The 26,069-nt window shown below is 45.2% G+C and overlaps 1 protein-coding gene across 2 annotated transcripts in view; it reads right to left on the bottom strand.

Moving 5' to 3' along the window:
- Positions 1-315: 315 nt before the first annotated feature.
- LOC141960575 (BEN domain-containing protein 5) overlaps positions 316-26,069 on the bottom strand; it is a 971,168-nt gene continuing 945,414 nt past the window's right edge. For both annotated transcript variants that reach the window (XM_074906246.1, XM_074906247.1), the window contains exons 13-14: positions 14,897-14,993; positions 316-1,960 (exon numbers count right to left, since the gene is read on the bottom strand). In XM_074906246.1, the coding sequence (XP_074762347.1) occupies positions 1,837-1,960; positions 14,897-14,993 (221 nt within the window). In that variant the 3' untranslated portion in view covers positions 316-1,836. The remainder of the gene's footprint in view (positions 1,961-14,896; positions 14,994-26,069) is intronic.

Genomic DNA, 26,069 nt, shown 5'->3' with positions numbered 1-26,069 from the left:
AACTGGATGGAAACCATGTGTTGGTGGCTCCCAGGAGGTATGTTGTGATGGGGCTCCAGGACGTGGGAGGTTCTGAGACACAGAAAGCAGACCTCAGACTTGACCCTGCTTGCTTTGTGTTTACTTGTATGGAAAGGAGCTCAAGGGCTTCACACACAACTCCCTTCTGTCCACTGAGATACAGATATGGGAGCCATAATCGAAGACAGATGAGCACATATGAGGGCCTACTATCTTCCTGGCTGCATGAATGCAACTCAAGCTGCTTTCAGTTCCTCCTAGGATCACACCTTGGTTCAGTGTTGGTCATGCTCAGGCCTTGCCACCAGGTCTCCATTGCTGAAGAATCAAGGAGTACTTTCACAAGGAACAGCAAATTTAAATTACCTAGAAGGTCTGTTTTAGCCTGTAATTCTCAGTTCTTCTCATACTTTCCTATTTATCCCCAGGATGCATTCTTCTTACACACAGGCCAGCACAAGTACCCAGCTGAGTCTGACTCTGTTCTTAGATCATCGCACTCAAGTCCTGGGAAAGAATTGAGGAGCAACCAACACAGCTCTTTTATTAGAGAATGGAGTGTGTGGGGCTACTAATTCTTTAGGACCACCCCACACCAAGAGGAGCTCATTCAGACTTGTTTCACACGTTTCTTCACCCTCAGCCTGGTTCATCCTTTCCCTCTCTATCCACTGGGTCTTGGCACCCTCTTCCCTCCAAGCCACCATTGCAGCCCAACTTCTAGCAGAAGACAGTGAAGAGAAGCTGCTTCCCAAGGCTTCTGATGGGTTGGCAAGAGGCGCTCTCCCTTTCCATCCCCTGAGAGATGCTTGGATACCCCTCAGTGTTTTACTCACTTTTACTCTCCAGTTTGAGAACCACTGGCCTCACGCTTCAAATCCACATCACTGGCGGATGTTTCAGTTAGTCACACAGCACAGGAGACAAGCCTCCCTAGTGACAGTGGCTTCCAGCAGGGAGTTCACATGCTGTCCATGTAATGGGAAGGTGGTGAGGTTTTACTTGGTATTTCTTACAGTAGTGGCATGACACTGTTCATCCCTTTCAGCACTACCCCAGGCTCACACTGCTTCAGCCGTACATCTGTTGGGAAGTCCAGTCTTTCTAGACCCCACCTAGTTTTTGCTGGGGGACCAAGGCTCCTGCCTGTTAGACAGGTCTTGCAGTGAGTTTCATGCCTGCAGCCTGACAGTAACATTTCTCATATGACCCCTTTCCTCAAATGATCTGACAGAAGAGCAAAAAACCTAACCATGCAGCAGATGATAAACGGCACACTGAGGAGCGCCTGCCTGACTCCCAGAAGCTATTTATCAGGCTTTCTTAATGCAAGCTAACAGGGCTAGCACATGCAATTGGCATAAGAGCTTCTGAGCCTGACACTAAAAGGGGAGACATCACATGGTGCAGCAGGGGAGCCAGGACTCCCTCGTTAGCTCATTGTATGGATTACCCCTTTAAAGAAAGAGAGTGAGACTGGTGGAGGAAGGGGAACCTTTCTCATTTTAACAAATAGCTTTTCAGCCACCGCAAATGATTTCTGTAAATCTATTGGGTCACTCTTTTTTTTTCCCAGAGATGAAGAAAAAAAAAAAAAAAAAGTGCCCTGGAATTGATTTACCATCTATAAATAAAAAAGAATCAATAGTAAAATTTCTAGCTAATTTCCCTCTCCTTCTTTCCCCCTTGGATGATTTGTTATCTTAGAAATACTTGTCTGGGAAAAAAAGAGAAACATCATCAGTTCCAGACCCCGACACGCTCCTCCGCCTCACCCCACAGACCAGCCCTCCTCTCCTCTCCTCTCCTCTCCTCTCATCGTGTGGCGAGAGACTGGTCCTTCAGACGTGCCTGGCTCCTCTTCTCTGGCTTGCCGCCAGCATGGCTGTTCCCTTGGCCCCGCTGGGGAGTACATTTAAAAAGCGGCAGTTTTTCCTTCCTGCCAAAGGAAGAGAGAGAGAGAGGACAGGTATTGTAAAACACTGCAGTGTTTCAGCAGCAGGTAGGACGTGTGTGGCGTGTGCTCTGAGGAGAAGCCATGTGTAAAGTCTCACAGTGAAGTGCATCTGTAAGGAAGTCTTTGGCAGCTCGAGACAAATTAGAGGTGGTTAAAGACCAGCTGGTGCCATCCTCCTCTGGCCAGAGCACAGTTAGTCCTTCCAGGAGACTTCAAGGGCTTTGCGCTAGCTCTGAGCTCTCTTCAAGAGAAGGGCCCCACTGCTTCCCTTTGGGTAATGCACTTACCACTGTTTTCTCCTCACCGCGGCTCCCACACGCCTGAAATGTTTCGTTTCATTTCTGCTCATTAACAGCCCTCGTATCACTGTGAATATTTCCTTCAGGGGCATATACCGTTCACAGGACAGCTGGGTTCATGGGTCTGCTCACCACTGGATTGCCCGCACTGCCAGGGGTGTTCACAGCTGGGGCCAAACTCTTTTGTGACAGACTCCTACTGTGTGGCTATTTCAGCGTGCCCGTTAACTCCAATTATCTAAGTTATGCAAAGCTTTAGTTGTCACTATAGTTTGGAGTGTGGCGTTTCCAGCACACCTTTTGGGCTGCAGTCCTAGCAGAGCAGTGGGAGTTTAACTACTGGCCTCCAAAGTAGCAGAGTTATGCTAAATACAAAGTGATATTTCTGCAGTGATGCCCCAGGAGTTCACAGGCTAAGAACGGAGATCCTCACAATTCAGCACCACAGAAACAGCTCCTTGGCTTCCTGCAGCTTGTCTGGGGGAACAGACCTGCTTTGTAAGGCTTTGGTTCCTGATAAATCTCACTACATGTTTCCCAGACAAAGTGCTGCTGGGTGTGTGTTTATGGTGTGCGTGATGGATGTTTGCTACTTTAAGAAAAAGTAAATATCTATCCTTTGTTATCAGTTAATTCTGTAACATTTCTGTTCTATTTACTTCTACAGCCTCTGCTCGGAGGCCTTAATTAAAATCCTGCACCTCACAGCCCAGTGCTCTCACTGCCTCTCCACCCTCTGGGTCGTGCCACGCTTGTGTTTCACAGCAAGACAGGCACAAGTGACTGGACTGCCTCAGCCCTGGGCTGATGGACAGAGCCAGGCCTCAGAAAAAGTTGGCACAACTCACTGTTGAACTTTGAGATCTCGCTTTGATGAGAGGCTGAATGGCAAGGGGTGTGAGTCCTGCAGCACCATCCCTCGCTCAGGGAGACTCAGCCAGCACTGGGCTGTCCCAGAGCAGGGATCTTCACCTGCCAGCACTGGTGTGTTGCACCGGACGGTGCCTCTGAGCCAAACGCTGGGACCAGGAGCCAGAGGAGCCAGCTCTTGGCTGTCTGCTGGCAGCCAAGGCAGCCCTACAACTTGTGGACTGCTGGCAGAGAGTGGGGCTCCTCCGCACTCACCTCAAACACTACCAGCTCTGACCAGCCATCACCATCCCCTAGATGTACCAAGCTCGAGCCCCATGTGCTGCAGCTCCCACTTACCTTGGCCGAGCGTGAATTACCTCCCCTCCTCAAGCTGGCTGCACTGCAGCTGTAAAAGCAGATATACCTTTTGATGGCTTCTCTGTAAAAGCAGCAAAACCTGAGTATCGATCCCCATCCCGAGGAAGGAAATCAAACTGCGCTGTCAGCCCTGCTCACAGCAGCCATGGGGCTCCAATGAGCTGTCGGGGTGTCCACTCAGCTCCTGTCCCCCTCCCGTACCCGCCATGCCTTGCCAATTTTGTTCATTTACCTCCCCCTGCCACGGCAGAACAAATGAAGAGGGTCCTCTACTTGTGCCCGATCTATTCTTTAAGCACTCAGCCTGCTCCCTCTAATATTTGTATTTGTTACGGCAGCTGGAGACCCATGCCAAGCTGGTGTTGGTGCTGTACCACTCCATACTGAGACACGAACACTAGGAAGGGGAGGACCTATCCATACACATAGCTATGTTACCAAAAGTGAAATGACCTACTCAAGGCCATGCAGCAGACTGGGGGAGAACTGAAAGGAAAAGAGCTGAGCCAGAAACCCAGGTTTCCTGAGGAACTGGGCCCCTCTAAACCTGCCTGTCATAGCAACACAGAGAAATCTGCCTTCCCTACCACACAGGTGTGTGTTTGTCAGTGCTTCTGCTTTTATTTGCAGAAGGAGGTTTTAAAATACATTTGGAAAGAATTGAAATAATGTAGGAGCCAATGGGGCAGAGGGCTTAGAGGGCTTTACCTCCACCAGCCCTCCCCTCCTCACTGCTGTCACAGCTGCCACCAGTTCAGCTTCTACTGCATCTCCACAGTTCAATCATCAACCTAAGGCACAGTGGCGTTTTGAAGAGATAAACACTGAGACAAAAATAAATAAATTAGGACCCGAGGAGGGAGACCTGAAAGGCACACTGAAGTGAGAACAAGCGGTTTCTCTGGTTCTGTGTATAATTACATTGACATGTTCCTAGACAACTCTGGAGACTCAAACTCAGGACCAGCTGTGGACCAAACAGAGAATCACACAAAACATCGGAAAGCCAGTCAGTCCGTGCATCCCCTGCCCTGGGGCTGCATCAGCACTGCCCGTGTCACTGCTGACAGCTGCCTGCCCGCTCCCAGGGCAGAGCCGGTGCTGGCGGGCAGGCAGGGCTCGGCTCCAGCCGCGCTGAGCCTCCTCTTCCCTACAGACACTGAGTTCTCCGCGCCCATGCGTCCAGTCCACTAGATCAGTGCTGCTGAACGTCATCCCCATTCTCCTCACTGCAAGTGAAGGAAATTATATAATATGAAACATGCAAAGAGGATAAAGATGGATCTTAAACCTCCATCCTTCTTCATGATTTGGGTAACACAGAAAAAGGAAATCCCCTCTAACCAACAACACTTGCAGGTGGGACTTTCAGACACTGGCCTTCTTTAGCAGTCACCCAGGCATCCACCAAACCGAAACATCGTGGGTATCAACCACTCTGTTCACATCAGGTACTTGTGACAAAATGATTTTTTTGGACATACAGCCAGTTGACAGTCATCAAATCACAACTCTGCTGCATGCTTGTCGCACATACAACAGTTAATCTTGCAGCCACACAAACCGTTTTTCAAATCAAAATCTCAGAGGCATAGCAATTACCATACTAAATTTATACCACATCTCTTAGTCAACTAATTGTACATCCAAAAAATCACCACTTGAATAATCTGAATACATTCACCTTTACAGCTAAAAAACCCCTACTACATGCTTGATCTCAACACAATTTTGAGTTACAGAACCCCATAGGAAAAAAATGCCAACCTCTGATTTCAACAGCAAAATTGCTTCTATATAAATACATCAGATGCATATTTCACATTGAGGTCTACATCTTGGTGTTTCCAGTACTCTTTTTTACATTTTGCAAGATGGGGATAATTCCTATTGTTTCTTGTAGCTCGCTCAGCCTGTCTGCAGGAAGACAAGGCCTATACACATCTACTCCAAACACAATGTACTTGTTCACATCTGAAACAACTGTATCTGGATTATTAATTAGGAAACCTTAAACCTTAAATGTCTTAAAATGCATCAGCAGACCTACAAACCAGGCTAATGTTTTAGATGAGCTGAGCTTTACAAAGCCACTGCCATAGGCATGCTTATGCCACTGTGGCATTTTGAGCTCTTTCACACATTTCATTACTTTTTGTGAGGTGGGGAGCAATAGATTTGAATTAGTGACACTGCAGCTGGTGTATTAAAGAGGACCAAAGTAGAAGAAAATTTGTGTTTAAATTGCAAAAGGAGGAGAAAACGAAGTTATCCAAGCCACGTGAGTGGGATCAAAAATGAATCATCAAGGCTGGAAAATAGGTAACCTCTGATCCCTGAAACCAAGAAATCTGGCTGCTGTCATGTAGCTGCTGATCTAATTTTTACACTTTCCCCTCCACACAGAAGAGATGCGTTTCGATTGCGTCCACTGCAGCTAAACAATCAATGCTTGATTACTTCAGAAGCTTCACTCTCAGGGATGCACAATTAACCAGGCCCATATTTGACACTGCAAGGGGAGCACAGTATTTTCTGGGAATGTCTGACAAGTTTCAAACATAAAAAACACAAATCAAATGGCCCAGCAGATAATGATAGCCAGTGCCCTGGCAGTTAGATAATGTGCGTGCTCCAAAGCAAGGCCAATTAGAAGCAATAAAAACAAATTTGAAATGTTAGAGCAAAGGTCAGAAATCCTCAGCCATTACCACAGGCTTAACTTTTTTTTTTTTTCCCCCAAGCAGTCACCAGTGCCTGTTTCCAGACAGTGAGCACAAATTCACACTTGCCAGATGACCACCCGCCTATTACATCAGACTTCTGGGTCATACAAACCCACTGATGTGGTGTATGGAGGATCCCAGCACTATCTGGAAATCTCATCAGGTCCATACCCTGTGGCATTACCTTTCTGAATGCAGGGGCTGGTCCATGCTGCTTATAAAGAAGGCATCATATTCAAGCCTGCTCCCCAGGAGAGTTTGCAAATGTCTCTCCCTCTGCCACAGAAGCATCCTGCTACCTGTTGTCCATCCCTCGGTTCCTACCCTCCTTTCCCAGCTCACTGCAGCACGGCATACCTGCTTCACCAAGGAGACGGTGCACAGAGGCAGGAATAATTAGCTTGTAACTGGAACATTACCACACTAGAGAAGGAGAAGTAGCTACAATTACAAGCAGTGCACATGGCTCAGACTCATCCATTGTTGTGTATCTTTTCTGGCCCTGGAGCAGGAAGCTGCAAAGAGGATGAGAATAGGTTTGGTCTTGTCTCCTGTCCTCCTGTTTCCTAAGGAGAAATAATGGGTTGCACTTACCTGATGAGATGTAGCAGAAAATTATGGTCTCTTGAGTTTGTTCAAGTTAGCAATATGATACTGGGATTAACATGCTATGTACATCAGACATTACCCATGTCAGCCCACCTTGCCCATAGCAGCTGTCTCTGCTTTCAGAGCAGAGTGCTCTGTCCTGCTCTTTAGAAATACAGGGAAAGTTCAGACAGGGGTAGGGCGTGAAATGACACAAATGCTGTAAATCTGCTTACCAAGCCTTGGCTTCCTCAGAGCAACAAGCCCAAGGAAGGAAAAGACAAACAGGTGGTTATCTCCAGGCGTATCTATATGAAGATGCCTGTGAGAGCTAATCCAAATATATTTAGGGTGTAAATGTAAAGCTGATTAGTGAAACCACAGTAAGCTCCTATGTGGATATGCTCCTTCAGAGTTAAAGTAGCCATAATTCAATTTATTCATTTAGCTCATTTCCAAAAATAAATTAAGGTAGAGTAAATTAAATTAAATCAGCTGACAGCACCTTCATTTTGAAAGGGATTGTTAACATGGACCCAATCTACTTCATACAGTAATGCAGATTATTTTCTCCTGCTGGGCCACCTGTCAGGCACACTGGCTCCCCAGGCTAGTCTTGAAGTATTTTTACACACCCTCTGTTTGGGGACTGTCTGAAAGCAGGACCAAGCCGGAGGTGTATTTGGCTGTTTGCATGTGCTTTAGTGTGTGTGTGTGTGTGTGCTTAAATCCAGGGTAAAATCCTTCCAGCCGGCACTCTGGTTCCCAAGTGCTTGACAAGGTAATTGTTGTAATGTGGTATATTTTGGTGAGCCCTCTGCTGGGAGCTGGCCAAGCACTGCAAATCTCCCCAAACTCTGCAAATGGATCCTTTTCATTGAACCCACGCAAATGTGTCACCATTTAAAACCTGAAAGGTTTTCTTCAACGACAGCTCCAAGTATCAAGAGTTGCATAAAACGTGCAGACGTGTGTGGGAGTGAGTTGACAGATTATAATTACCAATACTGAATGGCGAAAAAACAAAAATTAATTTTTGAGGCAAAACATATAATTTGCCCTTAAACCATAGTAGTGCTCCCATTACTAATGCAATTTACCGCCCTGGAAATCAGATTGAAATTGTTTGACTCCTCAGCAGTGTGGGTTTTTTTTTTTTTAATTTTCATTTTAAAGGAGCATCGGCCAACGTGGGAGGGTAAAACAAGGGGTTTTTTAGACATTCGTATGAGCTTTGCACTGCTTGAACACGCAGGGAGCCAGGAAAGACAGGATGCAGGCTCCGTCTGTGAGGTGGTGTTTCAGTGCTAGCTGGTAGGATCATGCACCAGTGCAGCCCTGGCCAGCCCTGCCAGTACATAAGGAAGAGTTTTAAATACAGTCTGGTCCCACTTGTCCCTACAAAAGCAACACAGCTATGGGGCACCCATGGACTAGGTCCTGGTGAAATCCTTGAGATAGGTTGCAATCCTCCCTCCAAGGGAGCAGGGATAGTGATGGAGAGTTTTGCAGCTGACTCTTTATTTTCCTGCACCCATTTCATTTCCTCCTTTCTCTACAAATTATATGTGTTTTTTCTGACCTTTCTTGGGAGCAGCACTGGAGGAAGGGAAACAAACTATTTACTTTGCAGTGCCTGCACAATTCAAGAGGCATTGACAGTAGCGCTTATGCTACTAGCACAATTTTGGCTCCTTGGGACTTTTTGGGTGTCCCTTCACTCCCTCAGGGGCGTTGTGGGGTCAGCTCCTGGTGTTACAAGTAGCCTCGGTTAGGTGAAAAATCTGTGTGTATTCTCTGTGGGGAAAGGGGATGGCCAGACCCACAAACATCTTCAAGATTGCTCTGGGGAACTTCTCCTTGAAGACTCAAGTTAGTTTTATTTTGCAATAACAAAAAAAAAAAAAAAAAAAAAAAAAAAAAGAGACACTGAATTTGCTCTTAGTAGCAGTGTAACCCCTCAGTGTGGCTAAAATGTGCAGCTGACATGTGAGCTGCCTCCTTGCCCACATGTTGGAGAATGTGAAGCTTGTTTGGCTCACAGAGACATTTCATTCAAACCAGTTTGCTAACTGGGCTATATTTTCCTATACTAACACATGCCTATGCCCTGTCACCAAAGCCCAAGGAATGAATGGCTCAAAAATGACCAGCAATATCTCCTTCCATGTGAGAGAAGTCTTGAGAAAAAAAGAAAAGGTGCCCTATTTTTCTTTTTCTCAGAGCACTGCAATGCTACTGTGCCCTAGAAGCTGTGGAGTATTTCAGATCTCTCTTGCACTGAGATCAAATTTGGTCTAGAACATTTTTTCTGTTTATTAGACTCTTCTCTTAGCCACTGAAAATGGTGGAAAAGATGACAAGACAGTGATTTAAGGTTGGGAGAAGTGAGCTGGGGATCAGCAGAGCCCCTAGAGAATGACAAGAAGCAGCCATCTATATAAAGCAGACAGGTGGCTTCACTCCCAGCTCACTTCACTCCCGGCTCTCATGTCAGTCATGGCCAGGTCAAAGAAAGCGCTACCAGATGTAGGTGAAACCTCAGAAATCCTGAAGGCAGAGCTTAAAAGTGTAGAGAGGAGTTTTTCTGAAACACGGGAAGAGGTGGACTGGGAAGAAAATCCCAGAGACAGTGGAATAGAAGAACCCACACACAGCAGGTGCCAGAAAGAAGCAAATCCCTGGGATGGTGTCAGTCTGAGTCTGTAAGACCACACAACCTCTGGGCATAGCTCTTCAGTGTCAAGATGGGGCTCAAAACTGGAAAGGCTGAGTTGTCCTGGCAGAAGTGCCTCTGATCAGACTGTGTCCATGCACAGGAAGACTTTCCCCAGCTGAGCTCAACCCAACATGATGCAGATGATGGTGCCCATCACCTCTGACGATGAAGGGACGGTCCCATGGGCCTATCCAGCCTGCTGGATATGCAGCTGTGAACTCATACATCATCATTAAGGCTGCAAAGTCAAGCAGCAAAAGGAGGAATTGCCGAAATAAAGGCTGTCAGAGTAATTTTAATTCAACCTCCTGGCGGATATGCTTCTGATGTGGTCTTTAATTACCTCATCACAGCCTACTTTTTCTTCAGCAAGACTGCTGCTTCATTCAGGACACGATGGACAGACGACAATTAATGAAGGGCCAGTCAATATTTTGATCCGTCCTTTTTTTGTTCAGTGTGCTCCAAGCATTATTTGCTGCCTGCCATCAAATCCCTGCTCTTAGACAGAATTATTAATCTTCTCATGGACTTTTTTCTCGTGTGTCAGTGCAGCAACTATAAGCAGAGAGTCTGAGTTTTACCTATAGGAAAACGTGGTGCAAACAAGAGTTGCATGACTAGTGAGGCCCAGGTGGGATTTTTCAGAGTTTCTGTTTAAAGCCCAGCTCCTCTAACCTCAGCCAGAGCTGTAAGCACTCCACACTTCTATAATTTGAACTCCAGTGTGTCCAGAAAATGAGAAACATGGAACTGATGGCTCTCAGAAAAAAAATGTTAGTGGTTTAAAGAGGCAACAGTTCCTTTGCTGATGCTGTGCTGGAGCAGGGCTCTGCTGCACAGTCAATGAGCCAGAGTGAAAGAACAGAGCAGTGCTGATGTGGGCAAAGGGGTGGACTTAAGGCAGTGCAAGGTGACTGGCGTTTGCGAATTTTTCAGCAAAAATTCTGTTTTCCTACCTTAACCATTTTCTGTAACCGCTGTACTCATTTTTCTCTTAATCTCTTATGATTTTTTCACCTTTTACCAAAGATTTCAGTGGATGACTTTTCTCACTTTCAACCCAAGCAATCTTAACCTTTACTCTGGCACAAGTAGAAAGAGGTGAGTGCAGGAGAGAGACTTGGTAAGAAGAAGAGCTCCCTATGCCACCAGCAGCATCAAGGGAGACCACTCAAATGGTTTCCAGTGAGTGCAGTGTGAACAGAATTTGCTAGTCACTGAGCAGCTTAAAAAAGGACAGTAACAAGAGAAGGGCATGAACCTTCATTGCCACCTGACAGCCCCTTTCTGCACTGTGTTCTTCTGCTCTGTGTCCACTTAACCCAACCTTAAAGAGACTTCTTTGTGTCCTGGATGGACTTCCCTGAGCCTCTCTGAAGCATGTCTAAATAGCAGCACTTTCTTCTCCAACAGCCTCTGTAAGCAGCACAGAAATCTCTTTTACTCTGTTAGAAATTCATAGGCCTACTGGCTTGTCACTCCAGAAAATGTCCAGCGTTTTCAGCAAGGCTTTTAATTCATTAGCTCACATAGGAAAATATTCTAACCTTCCTGCCCTCCCCAGCTGAGTCACTGATGCTTTTACTATCTTGCCACAGACACATCACCTTCAGGAAAACAATTGCTTAGCATGCTGATAACAGACATTATCTTTCTGTTTGTTTGGGATCACAGGGTCTTCCCACACTGAAGACTGCAGGACACATTGGGGTTACTGTTTGAAACAAGTCCTGTCCTTCCCTTGCAGGCTGTGGGAAACCCTGCACAGGCACTGGGCTGGGCTGCTGGGGGACTGGGGGGAAGGTTGGAGGAAGCTCAGCCAGAGGGAAGGTGCTGAAGAGTTCTGGAAGGGACTGGATAAGCTGTGGTGGGAGGGAGGGTGAATGGGAGAATAACCATCCTGGACAGGGTGGGGAAAAACTGTCTAAGAAGTAAAGACAGTGCTAAGAAAAACCCCTTTAAGCATTTCATTTTCATGTCTGGCCTCTCTACAGAGTCAGTGCACAGTCCAGAGGTCTTTTCAGGGATCTGAGCTACTTGGGGATTTGAGGTTTGCCCAGAGGTTCCTTTGGTTGCCGAGGGAGCAGAAGCTGCTAAGCTTGATGTCTATGGCCTGCAACTGTGAACACCTCCTCTCGCTGGTGAGGACCATGTTGGGAGGAAACACGATTGCCCAGTGCATAGTTAGGTGCACCAAAGCTTACCCCAAACCCTTCAAAGACCACAATGATGGGTTCAACATTCATTTCTAGCAATTTCTAGCCACTCAGGGACAAAGGACAGCACCCCAACTGCCCCTCCCCACTGGCAGGCTTGGCAAAGACTTGAGGGCTCCAGCCCAAACCTCACTTCCATGGTGGCCTCTTGGGAGGTCGGTGGAGCCTGGCTTCTGGGAGGGTGGTGGGCACAGTTCCACAGAGAGGAACTGAAGGGCCCATCTACAGGTGACACTTGTCCCAGGGGCGTCTGTAGACAAGGGCAGGTGGAATTTAACCACAGTTCCAGCTGACCAGTTGAATTCACTTACAGGCACATAAGCACCTTATACAGATACAGCTCTTTGCCTCTTGAAATAAGCTGCACAAGTATATGGTATAGCAGGGGGTACCCTAGCTCCAGCCTCAATCCTGGTTCTGTAACCAGAGCTGTTTCATCAGTTCTTGCCTTTTGCTTCAGATGGTCCTAATTCAATTCCCACTGAACAGCCACATCGCCTGTGCTCTAGGATGGCTGTTGCCAGACAGCCTGACTATGTGGAGTAAACTCTTGAAAGGTGCCTAAATTTAGGTACCAGACATATTTCTGACTCTTCAGACTGTCTCTCCCTTCCTGTGCCTCAGTTTCCTTCTCTGCAAGGTGGTGATACCAACATAAATATTTCCTTCTTTAAGATCTTTCAGTCAGATGTGCTCTGGAAGTGTTGCAGGTTGTTGCTATTTCTAGGGATATCATTACAATACATTTTGGCTGCACTAATTCCCTCAAACAGAAATTCTTCTGCCTGTAGTAGGCTGGGACAAAGCAGCCAATTAGTTGTCCCTTACACATTTATTAACTCTGCAGCTTTCTTTCAATGAGTATGTGGAATCTGGTAATGTTTTAATATATTTTCATAAACTGTGGGCACAACATGTCCTGTTTCAAGCTAATAACCATGATATATAATTAGTCCTGATTACACAGATATTTAGTATCATTTTATATATTCCAATCCTTTCCTAGTACCACTGCCTACCAAGGCATATTTAAAGCCACAGCCATCTTCCTTCTGTTTCCCAGCCGTTTGCAAGATTCTCTTTTGGACAGGTTTGCAGTTAACATGACAGCTTCAAAGAACAATTTCATTTCATTGATGTACATTTTATATATATACAAGATCTGATCAAATGTCAGGTGACAAAGCCCAGGATACAAATAGAAGCCATTTGTCTATTTACAGGGAAAAGCTGGTATTTGAAAGCTATCAGGAAATTAACAACATGAATCTTTAAAAATCTATTCCTTAAACATCTGTTGGCTTTGGGCTGAACATCTACCGTATTTAGGATTTTACTGCGAGGTAGCACTCACTAAACAAAAGATCCCTCACCCTATTAGGCTTTGGTGGGGGAACGAGAAAAATCTGCTCAGTGCAACCCGATTATAGATGTGTATCTTTCCCTGCTGGCGTGGCTGTCTCTATAGAGATGGACATGGATATTTGATGAGATTAAAATGCTTCAGTTACCACTGTCAGTGGTTCTTTAATTTAAAATGAAGAAAGCAAACAAACATTCTTTTTGATGAGGTAACTGAATGATGGTACGGAAAAGCACTTTGCTGTCAGGTGGTAATTAGGTTCAGTAATAGTTGTGGGTTTTTAGCCTTGGAGGCTGTGGCCCCTGGGAGTCTGAGAGAAATGATACATTCAATTTCCGGAGGAGAGGAAGATGCTGAATGCTTTTCTCTGCTAACCCTGCAGGTCTCTGCAGATAAGAGCATTCAGAACTGCAGTGCTGACAATCCTCCTTGAGCCAGCCTAAACTGTTGTGTCAAGATCACGAACACAGAAAGAGAGATGAACTCAAAGCTGGGCATTTAAACACCCGACAGTCAGGCTGTCTCTGACCACGTATATAAGGAACTGCCAAAATGGCTGCACCGAGAAGATTTTTAAAGGCTGCAGAAGGAACTCTAGCAATTGCTTTATGGTCTGGGCTGATATTTCTAACATCCATCTTATGCGCCACTACAAAATCTTCAGTAGGAAAGTGTTGCTTCACAAACAAGCAACACTGTTTTAAAGTGGGGGTAAAAGTGGGAAGAAGGAAGTGAATTTCAAGGCTCAGCTGCCTCCCTTGCCAATTTGGAATTGGCTTTTCCACTGCAAAATGTAAAGTATATTTGGTTGTGCTATTAAGAGTTGAAACCCAAATAAAACATTCCAATTGGCCCAAATGCATTCAATTGGAAATTTTGAGTTTGGAGGCGTCATTGCCATGTTCTCAGAACAGAGGCAGATTTTGCATATGGCGTTTCCCATGAAACAAGAGCTCTGGTTCCTGGTCTGCTCCCCTCCTCAAGTTATTACCAAGCTTTGCCTGTTCAAGGAATGACGGTTCCCAACAAATGGTTCAGTGGTATCTCCCCTGCTCCTCACACAAACTAAGAGACACTAAAAGGACACCAGTTGGCCAATGCCAGACAGAAGGCCAACAGCACTGCCAGGGATTCAAGCTCAGGCATTTCAAACCCTCTGTTCAAGCTTCCATGCATTGCTCACCAGTGCCTTACTTCACATCCAAAAATATTTCTTTTTGGACAGACATCCACTGAACCGGTTGTAAAGCTGTAGTAAGGATTTATGGCAAGAGGGGATCCCCAGGTAAAGGGTCCCAGTTGGACTGGCAGAAGGAACTGCCATCTGGCTGCCAGCACTGCGGCAGGTCCAAGGGGAGATGAAGAACCCTGCCTTTAGCACAGACTTGCCAGTAATTTCCTCAAGCACTGAAAAAGTTTTCACTTCCAGAATTAAAACTTTTCAAAATAAAGTGGGTCTGATTCTCCTCTCACTCTCAGGAGATAAATGAAGGGTAAGTCCATTAAAGATACTGGTGTGAGATTGGTGTACAGCAGACAGAATTCAGGAAAAGATATCGATATCTCCAAAATCCTCTGAATATTTTTTCAGACATAAACCAGGTATCTTTCCTGATCATAAATGCTTTATTTCCGAATGGAATTTCAATAAAATAAGCAGAGTTAGACTAGCACACTTATTATAAAGCCATAATGCAGTAGCACTGAAGTTTAGTCATGAAAGGTGTTAAAAAACCAGCCCTGCTAAAGCAAGAGAAATTGCTTTCTGACCTACCGAGTTTTAGGAGTAGGTGCTAGTGGTCTCTCCACCAAGGAGTTCAGCCTGTAGTAATCCAAGAATGTCCTGGCCACATTTCTTCCAAGCTTCATATCTGTGATTTTTTAATTAAGGAGCATTTTTTGAAAATAATTAAAAATAATAATAATAAAAAAAGCAGAGTCTAAAGGTAAATTACTACTATTTGATGCATGAGCAAGTTTTACATTAACCATCCCACAATACTCAGGCTTTAGGCAAAATGACTTACGCAAGCAGATGAAGTGGGGGTCATCTTGTTTTCACAGGCAGATGCTGCATAAAACCACAGACAGGAGAAACAATCTCCCTTTCCCCCCACGCCTGGTTGCAGATCCCTGTGGTGGTCATGAAGTAATATGCTAGACAAAGGGGCCTTCCAATTTTCACATTCGGGGAAAATAATTACCTAAAAATGCTTGGATACAGGCAGTATTTCTGTGCTTGTATCCAGGAAACAAGGTCAACAATGTCATGGTATGAACCAACCATGGACCAGTGTACAAACTCAGGGTTGGGATTAAAGCTGTAGCCCTCCAAACCTTTAGCACTGACCCCCACACTGTCCTGGGAGAATATATAGTTCTTTAACTGTGTTGTATTGAGGACCTGACATGGTGATTTTAGCACTGAACTGGAAGGACAGTAGATTACCTTAAGGAGGTCAGCAGTAACTCCGGGGGCTCTTCTCTCCTCACCAGCCACAATTCCTCCTTCAGCTAACCCAGAGTCCAATACCAGGCAAGTGCTGCACATCAGAGCTGCCACAGAGACCTGGCAGGCACAGGAACCAGAGCTTCCTGAAGACTCAGTTGCCTAAAAAGAAGCTGAATAACCTGTGAATACATTGAAAAATAATATCCTAGACAACATGTCCATGAGGTGAATTTCCTGCTTGTGTGAAATGGCAGCACTAGGTCTGCCTGCTACAGAGCAGAGCCTGCTTATCACCTACAGGGTGATGTCCAGCTGGGAGAAATGCAGTCGATGCCGTGATCCACAGCTCTATTATGGGTGCTGAGTACTCCTTTATTTGCCTGTTTTGAACTGATGCCTACCCACACTACAATAACCACATACTTCTCCGGGGCACTGCCCCAAAGGTCATCATAATGGCCATTTCAGGAGTGCTGATGCAAAAGCTGAGGTGGGCACATAACCTGGAGAATCTAAATACACCTCTGCATTCAACACCCAGCGGTCCAGGAAAAGAAACCGTTGCTGGGTTGTTTTGTGTGCATGCGTGCATGTTCTGCTTTATCAATAGTTATCTGCTGATGTTTCCATTAGAGGAAAATTCCAGAAGTGCAGCGTCCCAGGGGCTTCCAGCAGCGCCTGTGAAGATGCTAGCTTCTAAATGAAGCTTTTATTACCCGCCCACTTACATTAGACACATCAAAACAAGTGAGCATGAGACATAAGGTTCAGGCATCACTGCGAGATCTCTGTTTATCATTTATTTATTTATTTAAAGGGGAGGTTGAACTGACGTGACTCAATCCTTAGCTCTAGTTCTGCAAAAAGCCAGCCACCAGCTCTGTGAGCACTGCAGTCAAGCCTAGTTCTAGTGGCTGAGGAGGACTACTGACACTGTTTTTCTCTTAGTGATCTGGTCCCACTTTTCCATTTCACACTGCTGTGCCTGGGGACGGTTACATGGATCTATCCCTCCTGTTTCAGGGTCTATCCTGATATGCTTATTGAGATCCTAATACCATATGAGCTGCAGGCATCTATATTCTTCTGCCCAGCAGTACAGCACAGCCTGAACAGCTGGTGTTCACGGCTGTTGTCTGCGTGGACAGGGATAGTTGGTTGTGTGAAACAGCACCGGCTGTTTCACGGCTGCTGCAGTTCCCAGTAAGCTCCCCTGCAGCCTGCCAGCACTGACGGACGAGACTAACTGTACGTGCATGAAAGTTCAGAAAGTTGGAGACAGCTTAAAGTTTATCAATTCGAGGGAGGGCAGCATTGCTTTGAAAGTGTTTTGTGATTCTTACTGGAATTTGGGGATGGCTGGGGGTAGTTTGGTTTCTGCAGATGTGAACTCAAAGCAGCGGCAAAGGTTAAGAGTTCAAAGTAGTCTGAGAAAGCGAGAAAGAAGGGGAGAGGGCTGTCAAACATTTAAGGGATTGAGAAGACTAACATGGCTTGATCTTGTAGTTTCTTTCATTTACTTGGCACTTTAAAGACATAAAGTAGTAATTGGACTCAGTAAAGTCTCTAGGACATTTTGTCAGTGCCAATCTCAGAAGGCTCCTCTGCCAGAAATGGCCCTGCTGCCCTTTTCTTTTGTCTCTCCACATTGCTTGTGTTTGCACAGTGGGAAACACCTGACCTGCTGTCCTAGGGGAAGAAGCCCTTAGATGAGCGTGGGTGCAGCCAAGGAAGTAGCTACACGAGCCCCTACATGGTGCCTTGCAACCCTGCCTTAACCCCAACCTGTAAGAATCCATTTCTACTGCTGAACTTGTGTCTTAGGAACAGCTTTCTAAAGGTAAGGACAGTTAACCACTGGAATAACCTGCCTTAGCACATCTGGAAATCTCCAGGCCAGAGGTGTTCATGAAGAGGTTAAACTCACAGCAGACACGAATGGTTTAGCTCTAATTGGTTGGTGTGGTTTAACCCCAGCCAGCCACTAAGCACCACACAGCCTCTCACTCACTCTCCTCACAGCAGGATGGGGAGAGAACTGGAAAAAAAGTAAAACTTGTGGATTGAGGTTAATAGGACAGTTTAATAAGACAGAAAAGGAAGAAAGAATTAATAATGATAAAGGGAATAGAATATACAAAATAATGCAATTGCTCACCACCTGCTGACTGATGCCCAGCCAGTTTACAAGCAGCAGCCCCACCGTTTATATACTGGCATGAAGTCATAAGGTATGGAATATCCCTTTGGTCAGTTTGGGTCAGCTGGCCTGGCTGTGTCGCCTCCCAGCTTCTGTGCCCCTCCGGCAGGCCATGAGAAGCTGAAAAGTCCTTGATTTAGTATAAATACTACTTCACAACAACTAGAAATGTCGGTGTGTTATAACTTTATTCTCATACTAAATCCAAACACAAGACTGTACCAGCTACTAGGAAGAAAATTAACTCTATCCCCGCTGAAACCAGGACACTGGTCCTGCATAAATTCTGGAAAAGGAAGCATAGAAGGCCATTTCACCCCATTTTTATCCAGTTCTTAACCAGTTCTGCAGCCCACACAGACCTCGTGTTTGCTAAGATTACCAGGAAAGGTAAAGACATTTTGTGGAGCATGGATGCACAGTTAGACGGACACAGTGAAGAAGCTGCAAATGGAAACCTGTGCCATATGCAGCCACTGAAAAGTCACAAAATGGGAACAACTTGCAGTCAGCATTGATGGAAAGAGATTCAAACCAGCATGGGATAAAAAATGTGCATGTTCCAATACTAGTCTCTCAAGCCATCTACCCCCTCTGCGCTGCCTGCCGCCTCCGCAAAGGATGAGCGGTTTCTGTCATGGAAATCAGGCACCTGATACATAAAACCAGAAAGAGCAGTAACAGTCTCTCCCTGTGACTGCCTAGCCTGGTCGAGAAATGGCCTGACTCACTCAGCAAGTGCTAGAGGCACGCGTGTGCAGAACCGACGAAGAAAAACAAATCAAAGCAATAACATTTGCATTTATTTCAGGTGCACAGAAAACCCAGGCTCCACTTTGGACTCCAGTATATCCTGAGCACATAAATAATTGCAACTACAACCAGAACCCACTTTTGTTGGGTGGTATGTTTGTTTGCTTGCTTTTTAACCAGCTTCCTTTCTGCAATTATAAACACTGGGATTTTGCTTACAGGAACTCCTTGCCTAGTTTGAAATGCACGTGATAGAAGGCCATTTCCCAGCTATTCCCATCATGGGAATAGCTCATATGAGATAGTAGAAATCCTTTTGGGAGAGTCATGGTGGAAACATCTGGGGGAATTTTTACCTTCACTAGTGTCTGCAATTCCCTTTCCTCTCCTTTCTCCTCCATAGACTCATTCCTTCATGCTCCATATTTCTCACTGGAAGTGGAAACCAGAGTGCCCAAGGACTCTCCTGCAAAAGCCGTTCTCAGAGCATTCACTCTTTGAATGGCATCAGTGGTTTGGGGGAGATTTCAGGACAGTCTGTTTATCCACAACTCTGCCAAATTTCACAGATGTTAGGAAGTTCAAGAATTGCGCTGGGCTCTCTGCAAAATCCCCCGTATTTATGATCGCTACTATGCCTCACACCCCAAAGCTTCCAGCCCTGGTCAGAAAAGAGGACAGAGGAATGAGGAATCTCATAAGCCATTATTAGTTTTCAACTGAGAAGATTCATCCATCCTATTGTGAACAGTCTGCTTAAGCTGGAGCCTCTAGAAGCACAGACACAGTCTTGCTCTGTCTGTGCATGGAGGCAATAAAATCTCAATTTGGAAACCAGTTAGCAGTACAAGTCATTAGGGGAGGTACTAAATGTTGCTGCTTTAATAGCTCACTGATCATTTAATAATGTCACTGCTGCAGAGCATGGTGGCACCATTTGCTCGCTTTTGTTTTGCTTTTTGAAATTCAGGGTCATTCCACTTTCAAGTGAGTGGATTATCTCTCTTTCCCCCTTTTGCCAGACACTGCAAACTGCTTTAAATAATTAGAAAAAGGATGGCTTCTTCAAGTTCACCATCTCATTTTCACAAGGTCCAGTGTCATTGCTTTGGAACAGGAAGAGAAGCCGTGGTGGTGGTAAGGATTTGACAAGGGCAAAACAGTTAGCAGCCCCCACTCATCTTTGATAAGTCCTGTGGGGTCTCTGCCAAGCAGATTGGATCTCTGTTTTTATGTCTCATCTAGAGGACGGCACCTCCATCAATTTGAAACATTGCGCTGGGTTATTAGCTTATGGAATTTGTCCAAGTTTAGTCCTAAACAGGATTTGAAATCGTGACCATTCAATCCAGAGGCACCACTGACCAGACCCATGCAAGTCTTTTGTTTCAGACAAACAGCTTTAAGTTATCCTAAAGACAGACAGAGGGGAAGAAAAAAAAATAGAGAGGGGAGAAAGAGAGGAAGGAAAATGAGACACAAAGAGAAAGATGAATCATTTTAATAGCTCAAATTAAAAACCAGAAGCAGCTCTTTGTTTGACAAAACTGAATTCTACAGCAAATCTCAGTCCACCAAAACAGCAATCCTGTTATTTATGAAAAGAGGGTTATTTTGTATGGGAGAGTCCCAGATGACTCTGGTCAGCTAGCATACTGTCAGCTTCGTACAATCTCAAGAGAAATATGGATGAGGTTTTCTCATCTTGTTTATAACAGCTTCCATCAATGGATCAAACCCCTTCCTGACTCGAAGAAGAGCTCTAATGGAAAATGGCATTACACAGCTTTAAACCACCATGCTATATCACGCCCAGCCTGATCAGAACTAGTCCTCTATTTTAGCGGAGCTGTTTTCACCAGTTACTTGTTTTATTTCGTGGGGCTGAAGATATTCTCTATTAGAGATGCTGCCCATATCCCATCTAATTGGGGGACTCACTTCAAGCAAAGTATATCTGGGGCAATATAAAGACTTGGTGGCAGGGGTAGGGGTAGGGGTGGGGGGGCGGGGGGTGAGAGAGGGGCTATTCTAATATGCTTTTCACCAGCATTTAACACGGTGCAAGTCTGGGTGCTGATGATGCATCCTTCCCCGAGACTGTCACTCCAAGCAAACAGGGTTCATAATGTCTAGTACATCTGGTTACATATTTCAGAATCATTGTCAAAGGAAGAAGCATCTAAAAAGAGTGTGGGGAGGGGATAGGATTTACCCTGTCCTCCCCTACTGACTTTTGAGAGAGCAGGACCTGGCCAGCCAAGCTCTAAAGCTTCAGGCTGTTGGTTTTGCAGGGCTGCAGGGTGCACGTGGGCACTCTTTCTGTGGAGAGTCTGCCACTTCCAATGAAAATGGGGCTTTTCATAGCTCCAGTGTAAGAACCAGGCCCGATGTGGGAACTACTGGTAACACCCTCTCATGGTATTTGGCAGGTCAAGCTAGAGAAATGCAACCAGACTGTCCAGCCTTAAAAATCTGTAAATGCCCTGGACACAGCCTGGAAATAGCAAAGGGACTTTCCTCAAGGAGAGTATTTCCATTCCCAACAGCCTCAGTTCCTGATCCCAGATGGGACAGATGCTTTTGGAAATGAAACGTAACAGCAATGACGAGTCTTCGTTTTTATTCCTCTTCTGTGTTATCAGGGAAGGATCCATGTGGAAAGATCCCTGACTGACTATTTCAGGCTTTCAGGCCCCTTTCCTGAAATGCTTGATTGTGACAGAAGAAATTACAAAGATGTAAGTTGTGCGCCCTTCTCCTTGAGTAATCAGAGGCCTGTAATTTTGTCTCCTCCTCTGAAAGAGGAGGTTGGAGAACAGGTATCTCAGAGAGCACTGTTTTATCTCTGCCAGAGGGACCGTGCTGCAAAGACCACACTATATTTTCCATAATCTCATTTCAATATTAGCTATTGCTTCTGCCCTTCTTGTGAACTAAACAGGCAGATCCCATATGGATTCCCTGACATGGGGAATGGAAGGATCTCAAGGCATAGAGAGAAAAAGGCAAGAAGGTGGAGGTGCGGCACAGGAGCCAGTGCTAGGATAGAGCAAAGCACCCCCGGCTATGCTGGGGTGCTGCCATCGAAGGGTGGGAAAGACTCGAGGGGAGCAGAGAGGAGTGTGGAGCAGTGCCTGGGTACCCCAACTCTCCCTCTGCAACACAGTGGCACCGGTGAAGGAGGCATCCAACTGAACATCTTTTGCTACTGATGAAAACCTCCATGCAATACTGAGCTGCAGAGCTGCTACCACATGTGGCCGTGAAAAAGGAGCACTTAATTCAACATGGGATTTGAGACACACAGATACAGGGAAAGGAAAATCAGGCTTTCCAGAGAAAGCACAGAAAAGAGAGGAGCGAGATATCTCAGACACTGCCAAAGTAACACTGGAAACACAACAGGGCCACTGCCCATTTTTACCTCTGAATCCACATGCCATTTATCAGCACCATGAGGATGATTTTGCAGAGACATCTCTGACAGCTGCTCCATTATCCTAATGCCATCTTCACATTGCTCTGTGTAACTTACATTTTATCCATCTTACGGTTGGTCCCTCTACAGCAGTGGGAGATGGAAATGGGCCCTCCTGTAAATCGTAATACAGCCTAAACTGTAAAATGACCAAAGAAAATGGTTTATTTAATATCTTGACAGTGCTGACTCCCAGTGAGGTTATCTAAGGGACAGAGGTCAAAAACAAGCTCACAGCTGAAAAACCCAGAAAGGATGAATTTCAGCACCAGTATATTTTAATTCATTAAAACATTGCATCAATATTGTACTATATGTTGGTATACTTTAGAAATTATATACTCAAAAACTGATTATAACAGCTTCTATCAAATTGTCCCAAATTAATTTGGGCCCGCATTTACTAGTTTCATTAATGTCTGATAGATCTTCACTTAGAGTATCGGGAAAACACTAGGGAAATTCTCTTCTTGTGTTTTTAACGTTTCTGGTCTTTGCTATTGTTTAATTCTGGTCACTTGCCAAATCTGGAAAGGAGCCCTTGTGGATTAGCTGACCTCAGCTCTTTCCACAGTCAATGAAAATTACAGAGCTGATTCTTTCTGATACACCAAGAGGGTATGAGGAGAGGGGAAAAAATTTCCAAGTGGAAATACAGCATTCACTATCTTCTCCTGTCACTGATGAATGCTGTCAAAAGCACAAGGGAAAAACACCATCAAAACTTAAGTCTTAACAGTTTTTGTTTTCAGCTTGGTTGGCAATGCAACAACAGTATACTACTTTCCAATTCTAATTAACCCCCCCCCAAATACACTGGAAAATCATCAGCTGAACTTTTTTGGGATCCTCTTAGTCCCTCACATCTCAGCCCAGAAGCATGATGACACCCATTTTTCCATGTCTGACAGCTCCCATTAGACTTTCCACTCATGGCTTTGTGCATAACATGCACCACCACCCAATTAAAACTGGTTTCAAGATAAACAGTAGAAAAAGTGTCTCAATACACCAAAATGTGGGTAAACCATTTTTCATCTCTAAATTCTTGGAAGCTCATGAGTTGTATATATCATAACTAGGCATCAGTAGTCTGTTGCATGCTGCATTTTTCCCTATTCAGCTGCAGCTTGCATTTTCAGACAGGGCATAGACAATAGCTTTGACAAGAGCAATCCTAAAAATAAGAAATTAAGAAATATGAGGAATGAAAAAAATATGAGTATTGCATTCCCTTGTGACATAAACCTGCATATAACTGGTTTTAAAGTTTCTGAATAGAGGAAAGATAAAGGGAATTGCAGAATCCTGACCATGATTGCAAGACTTACAATGATTTGGGGGGTCCTTCTTCCCCTGGCTGTGATACCACAGGCTCTTCCGTGTCCAAGTGCAACTATGTACACTTGGGAGAATGGGCACTTGCTCTCCAGTGTCTGAGCAGATGTAGAGGACCTCCTGGAAACTACCTTATACCACCCATCTGAAAAAGGACTCAGTCCAGTGGCTATCAGATGGTCTCTTCTTAAGGACTTGCTCAAAGACCCACTGGATTTCTCCTGCCTTCTGTCAGTCTTTGATAAGTCCCTTCAAGACAAGGCAACACCTGCATTTGTACTGGGCAAAATGCAGGAAAGAGACAATTTATCCTCAGGAATAGGCTTAGCTCTTCTCTCAGACTGTCCTGGGAGGAAAAAGGACCATGGCCTCAGAGAGGCTGTATCTTTAAAAACGCTTGCAGTCACCAAGTAGTAGTCATGCTTCAGCATGTTCAACATTTTGGCTGAGCTCAGTACAAAGTGCAGTGATTTAAAGCTGGGAGATCAGGCGGGATTCAGCAAACTCAGAATTATTTATTTCTTTAGAGCAGAAAGTCTGGCTACAGATTATTTACTGCAAATGGGTCTGTTTGGGGGAGGGGAGGAAGGCGAGAGGGTAGAGAAGGGGCAAATTGATTGATTGAAATTTTTCAATTAAAACAAGCAGTTTTTAAAAAAGATTTAAGGCTTTATTGAAAAGTGGGAAATAATTCAAGAATCTGGAGCCCTGCTAAGTGCAGATCATAGAGATGAAGGGGGGGGGAGGAGAAGAAAAGAAAATTTTATTCTCTGGGAGAAGGGAGGGAAGAAAAAAAAAAGGACAAAAAAATATCATTATCTTTGCTTCTTCGGCTACATTAATGTAGTTCTCTCCCTGAGTTATCTCTGATATCTGCAAGTATTGATCCAGAATAAGGCACTGTGGTGTAGGTTGTAGGCAACAGAAAGCTCTGCTGGGAGAGGCATATTTCCAGGACTGTCAGAGCACAAAAAAGATCTGGGGCTTGGTTTTGTAATGGGAACTATGTGTGGCCAAACCAGAGACAGGGCACCTGTCCTCTCAGCAAGGACAAGGCTGGGTTGGGGTAGCAGAATGGGTCCAGCTCAAGGGATGAATCAATGACGAAGGTGTCTTTGAGTGCTTTGCTTGGGATTGAGTGGCACTAAAGGATGACAGGACAACCAGAGTTAAATGAAGCAAAATGAGAAAGAAGGGGCATCAGTTCATGAATGCCAAGACCTCATTTCTGCCTACATTGCTGACTCGGACGCAAGGATCAGTGCCACACTTCAGCTCAGGCTATCTGCTGTAGTGGGGTTTCCTCCCCAAAGCAGGGATACACATGAGCTGGACCACAGCTCTCTTCACATCAGCTGAATACACCTCATCTGTAGGTGGTCATTCCAGAGTGGTGTTAGTGAACGAGAAGAAGAGAATTAGAGCTGTTACTAGTTGGTAGAGAAACTAATGCTATTTTTGTCTTTGTAGGGAAGGAGTAAAATATACTATAATCTCCACACACCCTCCCAATTAATTGCCTCTTTCTATTATAATTCCCATTCCCAGATAAATTTAGCTTTTTCTAAAACCTTTGATTTTTCCTTTGTGTTTTAAATTCAAGCTGGCATGCAGTGATAAGGCACTACATATATATATATATATTTAATCTATGCACACACAAATATAGTTATATATAGTCTCTGCCACATATAACACTCTTCTGACTGCTGTCACAAAGCCCTTGCTAAAATGCTACTCACCCAAGCTGGCTTGTTTTCCTACATCCAACACGGTTGGCTTTCTGGGCTGTGAGTGCACACTGCTGGCTCATAGTCAGTTTTCCATCCAGTCCCTCTCCTCAGGGCTGCTCTCAAGCCACTCCTCGCCCAGCCTGTATTTGTGCTTGGGATTGCCCCGACCCATGGGCAGGACCTTGCCCTTGGCCTTGTTGAACTCCATGAGGTTTGCCCGGGCCCACCTCTCCAGCGTGTCCAGGTCCCCCTGGATGCCATCCCTTCCCTCCAGCCTGTCGATCGCACCACACAGCTCGGTGTGGTCGGTGAACTTGCTGAGGGTGCCTCGATCCCACTGTCCGTGTCACCAACAAAGATGTTAAACAGCGCTGGCCCCAACACTGACCCCTGAGGCACACCACTCGTCACTGCTCTCCACTTGGACATGGAACTGTTGAATGCAACTCTTTGAGTGCGACCATCCAGCCAATTCCTTAACCAGCGACTGGTCCATCCATCAAATCTGTGTCTCTCCAATTTATAGACAAGTTTGTCGTGCAGGACAGTGTCAAATGCACAAGTCCAAGTAGATGACATCAGCTGCTCTTCCCTTATCCACCAACGATGTAACACTGTTGTAGAAAGCCAACAAATTCATCAGGCACAATTTGCCCTTAGTGAAGCCATGTTGGCTGTCACCAATCACCTCCTTATTTTCCATGTGTCCTAGCATATTTTCTGGGAGACTAAGCAACAATTTTGCATCTCTCCATTTTCCAGTGAGTCACTTATGGCTATAAAAATAATTTCCCTTCCAAACTCTCCTTACAGTGGTGAGGTCTGTCTGCTGCACTGCTCCTTAATCTGACGCATCACCTATGCAACAAAGTGAGAGGCTGGACAGAGTAACAGTTCCAGTGGAAAAGATAACAGGTATAGGAGTATGCATGTTGGGTTTTTTTGGTTTGTTTTTTTTGTAAACCCAATTCTTTTATATGACTTTTTTTC

Source organism: Athene noctua, chromosome 5 (genome assembly GCF_965140245.1).
Source record: "Athene noctua chromosome 5, bAthNoc1.hap1.1, whole genome shotgun sequence".
In the NCBI taxonomy this organism is placed as follows: Eukaryota; Metazoa; Chordata; class Aves; order Strigiformes; family Strigidae; genus Athene; species Athene noctua.
This window is presented reverse-complemented; position numbering and strand designations above follow the sequence as displayed.